Source organism: Echinops telfairi, unplaced genomic scaffold, assembly GCF_000313985.2.
Source record: "Echinops telfairi isolate 266 unplaced genomic scaffold, ASM31398v2 ScPeMD7_25;HRSCAF=90, whole genome shotgun sequence".
In the NCBI taxonomy this organism is placed as follows: domain Eukaryota; kingdom Metazoa; phylum Chordata; class Mammalia; order Afrosoricida; family Tenrecidae; genus Echinops; species Echinops telfairi.
The window spans coordinates 17,775,590-17,785,621 of NW_022103922.1; the positions used below are offsets into that span (position 1 = coordinate 17,775,590).

Below are 10,032 nucleotides of genomic sequence, written 5' to 3' on the forward strand. Positions count from 1 at the left end.
CCCCACCCTCCCGTCATCCCCATCTCTTTTCCTTACCTCCTAGCTGAAGTAGCTGGAGTTCTAAAACTCCTCCATTCAGAGCCTTGTGAGGGTTTTCAGTGAACCGTTTCAAACCTGCTTGACCATCCCCAAGAGCAAGGCAGCAGGACAGGACCTTGCCGTTGTCGTTGAGAGGACCGCCACACCTCTGAGCTGCCCTCTGTTCCATTCCGATGGGTTCCGACCCGGGGGTCCAGCGTGGGACTGCTCCCCGCTTTCAAAGCTGGGAAGCCGATGTCCGAGCCTGTCTTCCAGGCACTTCTGGGCGGGCTCAAGCTGCCAACCGTCAGCCAGTCGTCGGAACCTGTAGTCGTTGGTGCCACCCAGGAGTCCCCGGAGCAAACAGTGGGTGTCCCCCAAACCTCCTAGGACTCCTTTACCACAAACCATAAATTCCTGAGACAGGTTGCTGCGCTGTGCCCACTGGCACGGCATTGATCCTGACTCACAGTGCTGCTGTGGGGCACAGTAGAACTGCCCCACGGGGTTTCACGGGCTGGAAATCTCTGTGCAGGCAAACTGTCTCACATTCTCCTTTGGACCCACTCGTGGGTTCAAACCACCAACCTTGCAGTTAGAAGCCCATTGCTTAATCCCCAGTACCACCAGAGCATCTTTATTTGCTGTGTTGTTGTTAGGGGCTGTCCAGTCAGTTCTGACTCATGTGTACGACAGAAGGAAACAAGGCCTGGTCCTCTAAAGCCCAGTACGAGGAGTCCATCTGGATTCCTAGCAACCTATGTAGGGTTCCTGAGACGATAAACATTTACGGGAGCACGTAGCCTCATCTTTCTCCTAAGGAGCTGCTGGTGGGCTTGAACCCCTGCCCTTGCAGTTAGCAATCGAATGCTTATCCAGAAATGGCACAAGAGCTACAATACCCTTGAAATATATAGCAGCAGTACAGTGTAGAAACTCAAATGGAAACACAGCACCAGTACTCTTGTTTTTAGGGGCTAGCAAGTAAGTTCTGACTCGTAGTGACCCTGGGTACAACAGAGGCTCTGCCCTGAGCCATCTCATAATTATTATTATACAGAGCCTATTGTTTCCAGCACTGTGTCAATCCATCATATTTGGGGGTCTTCGAACTTTTCCACTGACCCTTGACGCTATCAAACATAATGTCTCTTTCCAGGGACTGGTCACTTCTGATAACACGTCTGATACAAAAGACAAAGTCTCACCATCCTTGCTTTTAAGGAGCATTCTGACTGTACATCTTCCAAGAAATTTGTTTGTTCTTTTGCCAATCCACCGTACTTCCAATATTCTTCACCAGCACCTTAATTTAAATGCACTGAATCTTCTTCAGTCTTATTTTGTGACCAACTTTCACATGTAGCTGGGCTGATGGAAAATACCAGGGCTTGGATCAGGCACACTTTAGTCTTCAAAATAGTATCCAGGCTCATTGACCAATCTGATAGTACCTTTGAAATAAAATCACTGTTTGTTTTTTTGTCATTAAAAAAAAACCTTTTTAAATCATTTTATTAGGGGCTCATACAACTCTTATCACAATCCATACATACATCACTTGTGTAAAGGACATTTGTACATTCATTGCCCTCATCATTCTCAAAACATATGCTCTCCATGTAAGCCCCTGGCATCAGCTCCTCATTTTCCCCCTCTCTCCCCGTACCCCCCTCCCTCATGAACCCTTGATAATTCATAAATTATTTATTTTTTTTAGGAGTGTGCAGGCTTTACTTGTTTTTTTTTAATCATTTTATTAGGGGCTCATACAACTCTTATCCCAATCTATACACACATCAATTGTGTAAAACGCATTTGTACATTCATTGCCCTCATCATTCTCAAAACATTTTCTCTCCACTTAAACCCCCAACATTAGGTCCTCATTTTCCCCTCCCTCCACGCTCCCCCCTCCCTGATGAGCTCTTGATAGTTTATAAATTGTTATTTTGTCATATCTTGCCCTGTCTGACGTCTCCCTTCACCCACTTTTCTGTTGTCCGTCCCCCAGGGAGGAGGTCACATATAGTTCCTTGTAATCGGTTCCCTCTTTCCTACCTACTCTCCCTCTACCCTCCCTGTTTCACCACTCACACCACTGGTCCTATAGGGCTCATCCGCCCTGGATTCCCTGGATTTCCAGTTCCTATCTGTACCAGTGTACCTCCTCTGGTCTAGCCAGACTTGCAAGGTCGAATTCGAGTCATGAAAAAGAAAGGTGATAGGGGCCCAACATTGGCTCCTTTCTGGGTGGGTGCCCCAGAAAGGCATTGTTTTAAAGGTGATGGTTTGACCTTTGTCTCTGATCAACGAGAACAATGGTAACTAGCAGCAGCGGTTAAAGAACCAAACCCTTTGCCATTGAGTTGATTCCCACTCTCACCCGCTTTACAAGCCAGAGTGGAACAGACTGTTCTAGAGGCCCTCTGCGAAAAGAACCCTGATGGTGGAGTGAGTTTTGAGTTGGGCTGTGAGCAGTGATCAGCAGTTCAGAACCCACTAGCCACTCCTTAGGACAAAGATGAAGCTCTCTGCTCTGGTAAAGACAATCTCAGAGGCAGTTCTATAGGGTCACTAAGAGTCGGAATCCACTCGATGAGCAATGAGCTCTACCCCAAAAAAATTTTTTTAAATCAGGCTACCACAGCTTCCTCCCATGGAGCTGCTGGTGGGGTCAAAGCACAGACCCTTAGGTTAGTTCTTAAGCTGTCACGGTGGGAAATGAAGACGGTAGAGGACTGCCAGCTACTGAGGATCCAGTGACACTGGTTTGGCCTGTTTAGCAAGTCACCAGGGCAAAGAATTCAAGTGCTGATCAAAAAGCAAGTGAGCAGCGCCACACCAGCATGGAGTGTCTAGTCTGGTTCAGAGAAACGGCTAACCGTAGCCGTACCCTTCTCAAGACTCTTTCCACCTGAGAGCTTTCTAAACAGGCTAGATAATCTATTAAAAATAACTCATTGACATCGCCATTGCCATGAGTCAGTGCCAGCTCATAGTGACTTTATAGGACTGGGTGGAACTGGAACTCTTAGGGAGTAGAAAGCAATCCCCACAACTGGACCCAGAGGTAACATCACAATCATTGACGAGAGGGTTGGAGTTGTCATGGCTTTCGTCTTGCTTGGATCCACAGTCGACGCTCATGGAAGTCGGAGTCAAGAGATCAAAAGACGTGCTGCACCGGGTCAATCTGCTGCACAAGACCTTTACACAATCTCGGCACAAGGGTTGCAGAGCAAGGATGTTAATTTGAGGACAAAGGTGAGCCTGACAAGCTATGGCATGCTCCATTGCCTCAAAGGCAGGTGGAGGTTAGACACCGAATACAGAAGAGCGAAGAAGATCAATGCATTTGAATGGTGGCGCTAGAGGAGACTATTGAAAGGACCGTGGACTCAGAAAAGGACACACCAATCTATCTCGGAAAAAGGCTGACCCGACTGATCCTTAGAGGCAAGGATGGCAAGACTTCGTCTTACAGGTTGTCAGTCTGTCTGGGAAAAGAGAGGAGCAGTGAAAGAGAAAAGATGGCCGGACACAGTGGCGGCCACCATGGGCTCCAGCCAAGGAACGATGGTGAGGGCGGTGCCCGGCCGGGCAGGTTCCGCTCCGTGTGCCTCGGTGCGCTCTGGGCCGGAACGGACTCTGGCACCTAACGACAACGTGGAATCAATTCGACCCCAAGGCTGCGGAATTCCTGGGCTCATACAGGATGGCTACACTGCTGAGAGTCTAGTTTGAATTTCAAAGTATTGATAAATTAACTCTTCTGAAAGCATTCTAGAGTATTTTAACAAGCTCGGTGTTTCAGTTAAAAGTCAGTAGAATGGGACCTATTCAGGGATCAATTAAGAATGCATCTTTGCTTTGCCTAGCTGGTTGTTATTCAGTCCAACCTCAGAAATAGGCAGTTGTGTGTTTCATATCAGGGTCTTCTGGAGAAAAGTTCAAAGCTAGAGCCTTCTAGGATGTCTACAGTCACCTGCCGTTGGATTCCAAGTCATGGCAAGCTAGTCAACGTGTGTCAGACTAGAACTGTGATTTCACAAGCACATCACGAGATCTTTTATTCAAGGGCCTCTGGGTGGATTCCCAGTGCCATCCTTTGGAGTCGCCACCAAACATGTTTAAAGTTCAATCGTGAATGCACCTACCGAGAATGCAATGGACTAGAAATTGCCCTGTGACCTAAACATGCGCCATTCTAGACCGCAAAGTAGCCAAAAGTGCACAGCCTCTGGTCTGTTGTTTTACAATTTTTCAGTTTAAAAAAAGTTCAGTGAATCATTAGATCGTGTGAATTTTTAAAAGGATGAAAGGATGTCCCATTTGAAGTCATTGCCATCCTTACTCCATCCAGCCCACGACATTATGCCAAGAGTTGATGTCATGTGGTGGTTTGTGATTTTGAAGCACTCCCTCAACTCTTCAAAGATTAAACTATGTGCCCTAAGCCTTCAAGCTAGCTGTCGTTCATAAGACTCAGTAGTCATCTGTAAGTGATCTCAGTAATAACTTTCAACACCAACATGTTTAGCTTGAAAATTGTATCCTCCACCCTTAGCAGAAAGATGAATTTTTGTTTAATTTACCCTAGAATATGCACAAAATTATATGCATACAATCTATGAACAGTACTTATTAACCGAGTAGTATGAACTTGGTAAAAGAGGCCATTTTCTAAACTATGGCTGTTAGTGCATTCATTACTTGAAGGTGTATTGCGTTTATCATAAAGCAGGAAAAATTTCTAAAATCTTTTATTATTAACCTAAAATATTCTAGTGAGCTATTAGTTTGTGTTATTGTATTTGTCTGAAAGCATAGAACAATATCCTTCTTATTCAAGAGTTTGTGCATTCTGACTTTTGCTTGGTCTTCCTTTCCATTCATGTCATTATTTTGCTATAAAATTATACCAGTTTTCTGTTACAAAATGACTTAAATATAATTGATCCTTACATGTAAACAAATAGTTTTGTGAAGTGCCAGATTTATAGAAAAACACAAACACTTAAAGAAACAGAAAAGTTTAATTAAAATTAAGGAATCAAACTAACCTGCAGGATATGGGAATGCTGGTCTAAAATGAAAGGATCCTGGGGTTGTCTTGGAAGAAGAGAAGGGGGCTGTGTGCGTGATGCGAGGATTGGCCACTTTTTCCACATCCTTGGTGCAGCACCCTCTACAGCAGCTGTTCTCAACCTTCCTAATGCTGTGACCTTTTGATACAGTTCCTCTTGTGGTGGTGACACCCCCCCCCCCCACGCCATAAAATTATTTTCCTTGCTACTTCACAACTGTCATTTTGCTACTGTTATAAATTGGGCAACCCCTGTGAAAGGGTCGTTTGATTCCCCAAAGGGGTCTCGACCCACAGGTTGAGAATGCTGATCTAGAGGGGAAGAAAATGGACACATGCAGAACATGCCAAAAGTGTTTCAGATGAGAAGATAGTAAGGGCAGGTTCCAAGTTTAACTTGAAAACATCATTTGCAAAAAAAAAAAAAATCATTGTCAGTTCATTGTGGCTTGGTCACCTATTACATAATAAATGGTACATTTATTGTATTAATTATTAATTATATATGACATGTATGCCATCAGCCCCATGGACCCCTAGTTAAATGCAACAGACCAGGGTGCATGAGTGAACTGGGGAACATGGGATCTTACATTGCCTGCAGAGAGCCACGGCGCCTATTGGCGCCCAAAGTCTGTAGGAGACTAAAAGGAAGGGGCTCTGAACTTGGTTTGTCCCCACACTGGTCTGACCATCAGATAAGGGTTCACTCTTAGGGTCACTGTTTTCCAGAACAGAGACTGACATCCTTTTCCTTTCAGTCTCAGGTGTATTCCCCGATTGATGTACTTACTTAGTATGGCCAGGGCCCCCACCCCCACCCCCACCCCATCCCCGCCGGAAAAGCTATTTTTAGTTAATGCACGTGTTGTATATTCAACTGTATCACTCCCATGGAGTTGAGTCAGACTCTTAGAGCCCCGGCCCCTCCCTGAATAGGGTTCTGAGGCTGTAAATATTTCTGGGAGCGGAAGCCTCATCTTTGTCCCAAGGAGTGCCTGCTGGCTTCAAACCGCTGACCTTGTCGTTAACAGTTCAACGCTCACTCAACAGCACGATCGGGCCTCTTAAAGCTGAAGAGATGTGTGTGTTGGTGGGAATATGCTTTCTTTGGTGGGAAGACAAAATAAGTGAACCTCTGTGCTTTGGGGGAGTAGACATGACCTCAGACTGCTTGAAGGGGAAGAATTAACTGCATTTAGGAAGCTGTTTAAAGATCTGAGGCACTTCCTGTGGACCAGCTTGTGTGTCTCTCTCTTTCTCTCTCTTTCCCCCTGCCCCTCTCCCGTTTCTCTCTCTCCCCCCATATATCTTGTGGTCCAAATGAGCCATTTTCTCTGCCCTGACCGTTCGCCACCACCAGGGCTTCTCCGTCTTTCCCAGTCTAATTGAGAACAGAACCATTCTTGGAGGTTGGCTGATCACAGTCAGCAAGTCATAGCAGGGCCGGGGCTGTGGTGTGAACCAGGAGCTGGCCAGCGATACTCTTTGTGGCCATCGTCACACACGAATGGCCTGGTGCCACTTCCCTGTCGGAGCAGCATGACAAGCACTCTTACTAGTCAGAACATCGAGTCACTGCTTATGAATCAATCAAGGGGACAAGAAATCACATGATTCTTAGAAATTATGAGCTACCTCTTGAATGAGAGACTAGCGAGCCAGGAAATAGAACGGAAGGGAAGCTGGGATGGTGCTGGGGCGACTCGGGAACATGTCCGAGTCTCCTCTCCCTGCAGCTCCTCGTGATCCCTGACGCAGGAGCGCTGCAGGCATCCATTGAGGCAGAGGGAACAATCAAACTTGACCGGCCGACTTATATAAATTATGAAATTTTAAAATGTACTCTGCATTTCATAAACTCAGCAGTTTGCAACATGTGTATTACACTTTGATATGCCAAACAAACTTTTCTCTAACCACTTAATCAATAGGCATACTTTGGCCATTTTTTTTTCCCTCTGAAATTTTACCATGCAGCTCCTGAGATATTCAGCTCAAAAACAGACAAGTATATTGATAGTTCTCATTCTTGTGTGAGTGATGAACATTCGGTTCTCCTTCTGGGGGCCTGCGCGCCCCAGAGATGGCTGTAACCTGCTATTGATCAGCTGATTGAAGATAAATGGCTGGGCTGCTTGTATTGCAGATTACATCATTAACATGGTCAGTAAACCATGAATTGTTCAATAAGGCGTTTATCTTTTTTCATTTGACTTCTGCTCTTTTATCATTTTTATTATAAAGGACAAAATTGCCCACACTAACCAGCAAGATCAGTTTGAAAAGAGATCAAGTGGGCGACCATTACAGGTGCAAAGTTGCAGACCGCTGCATTCTGATGTCTAATGATGCTGCATAGGTATGGGCTGTTGGATGAAGAAAACAGAGTTTTGATGGTTGTTTTTCCTTCTGTGTTTGTCTTGCAGCTTCCTTTTGCCTCGTATTTACTAGAAGCAGTGCTGGAGAAAATAAACGGGAAAAGGGAGCTAATTGAAGAGTATTTCACAATTATGAAAGAATCCAGATGATATGACGGCAAGACGTTTTAATTTTTCCCAAATGTGAGAACTTTTTAAAACGTGCAAACTTTTTTTTTTTAACATCACGTGATTGGAGAAGCACGTATTGTAATTCCAATACAGTGTTTGCTCCGGCCATCAATAGGCAGGTTCAATACCAAAATAAGAAGGCTCTGAAACTAATTAATTGCTGAACAAGTGAAACTAATTAAGTGTAGAGCCATTTAAAAGGAAAGAATGTAGCATTTGATTGTCAAATACAAATACTGCCTCAAATCAATGCAAACTTAAAAATGATTTTCCTTCTGGGGCATTAGACGATGCTCGGACAAGCTTGGCACCCAGACTGGTCGGGGTCTGGCTGGGCGAGAAGAAAACCCAGCAAAACTTAGGGTTCAATGTTGGACCTTTTACCAAGACACTACAAGTGTTACATGCAGTCGCTTGAGTGACCCTCAAAAGCATATTCACATGGAAAAAAAGCAAAACATAAAATGAAGCATCGTAACTTAAGGCAGAGCACTGAATAAAACTGTGGTCCAATTGTCTCTGTTCTCAGTGATATACTGGATTATTTTCCTACAGCTATTCAATAAAAATAAAAGCATTTTCTCTTTGATTCTCAATACTTTGTGTGGCCATGTAGATCAGTGAGGGGCTACAAGCCCAGTGTGGAAGGGTCAGTTTGAACTAATTGCACTCCTGACTGTGGTCAGCTGGAGTTCACATAGACCAAGTAGGCTCACACGCCGGGAACTGTCTCCTCCACTGTCACGCCTCCCTTGTCTCCTTCATGATGTTCCTGCCCCACCTTCCTGCTTCTCAGTCCAATTCATCAAGCTTATTCCCTTCTCCAGTCTTTGCCCTTTCCAGGACACTCTTTCTAGAATACTCTGCCGTCACCTTCCCCCAGAGAAGACGGTTCCTCCTCACTCGGGGTCAGCTCACACATTCCCTTCAGGGATGCACTCCCTGACCACCTGACCCTTTCCTTTGTGAAATACCATTTTCTAGATCATTTTTCTGTTTGCTTATTTGCTTATGTTATATTTTCTCTCCCTGCCCAACTTATAGAAGGTTCTAAGATGAAGGCAAGCCAAACATAAAAAACCTATTGTCATCAAATCAATTTTGACTCAGAGAGACCCACAGGACAAATACAGACCACAAGATAAGCATGTTTCTGCAGTATTAAGTGGTTTACAGTATTAAGTGGTTGAAAACGTTCAGAAAAGTACTACCTTGTGGCTTGTGAGATTTTTATGAAATTTGAATTTCAGTGTCCATAAATAAACTCTGTTGTTGGAACAAGCCAGGCTCGTTTATTGTGTATTGTTATTGTGTATTGTTGTGAGGCAGAGCCCGTTGTTGCGACTGAGACCCCCCCCAGCCCTTAGTGGTGCCTGCCTCACTGCTGTGCCAGTTACAGGGGCACAATTGCAAGCATGTTGAGTGCTGCCGCCGTGTCTCCATTCGGCCTCAAAAGCCTTGCCTGTGCGCTCTCATCCCATCTCAACCAACCAAGAAGAAGAAGGCCATCCTACATCCTGAGGCCAGGGCTGTCCGGATCAGTTGGCTCTTGGATCCGCTGGCTGTGTTGAATGTGTGCAGTGACCTCACAGCCGGGCGCAAAAGAATACAGGGTCCGCCATCATTGCCTGACTGAAAACTCATCGCGTGCGCAAGTGACAGGGAAGGAACGGGAGAAATGACACGTAAACTGTAATGGAACTACACAATATCATACTGATACCCAAACGAAGGTAGTACAAAAAGGAATGCATGGTAGATTGAATAATGGCCCCTCCCACACCAAGCTACTCATGCCCTGGTGCGTGGGACCCATGAATAAGTAACATGTCAAAGGGAACTTTGGGAATGGGATGAAGCCAAAGACCGTAGGGGAGGTGGGCAATGGTACTGACCCCTCCGTGGGCCTCCTGTCAGCCAATGGACACATGTAAGAGGACGACTGGAAGGGGTACACAGAAGGGCTGTGGCATCAAGCAGGGGACTCGCGCACGGATGTCACAGCACACCATGTCCTCCTGCAGGGCCATCCATCCTGACGGCCTGTCCAAAGCAAGCAAGGCGGACCTTCTGTGATCCCTACAATCTTCCTGTTGAGGAATTTCCAGAACTAGACCAGTAGGCCTCTCGTCCAAGTCTGTCTGAATCTAGATCTACTAAAACCTGACAGCTACTGGGGGCCCCTGCTGGGCTCAAGATTTGAAATCTATTGGCTTTGTGCTTCCAGCACCACAGCAACAAGCCATCGCCGTGCCAACCACTGACAGGCATGGCTCGCGCTTTCTGCTCGGTCTCGAAATACCAGATGGTTCTTGACACAACGGGTCCCGATGTGACTATTATTATACGGGTCCTTGTAGCCTCAGTAGGAAA

General features: G+C 45.6%; 1 protein-coding gene across 1 annotated transcript in view; it reads left to right on the forward strand.

The window, feature by feature from the left end:
* The window catches only part of CNTLN (centlein), a 204,403-nt gene extending 195,463 nt beyond the window's left edge, over window positions 1-8,940 (forward strand). The window contains exon 26 of the mRNA XM_045289198.1: window positions 7,537-8,940. Coding sequence (XP_045145133.1) covers window positions 7,537-7,638 — 102 coding nt within the window. The 3' untranslated portion in view covers window positions 7,639-8,940. The remainder of the gene's footprint in view (window positions 1-7,536) is intronic.
* Window positions 8,941-10,032: the final 1,092 nt, after the last annotated feature.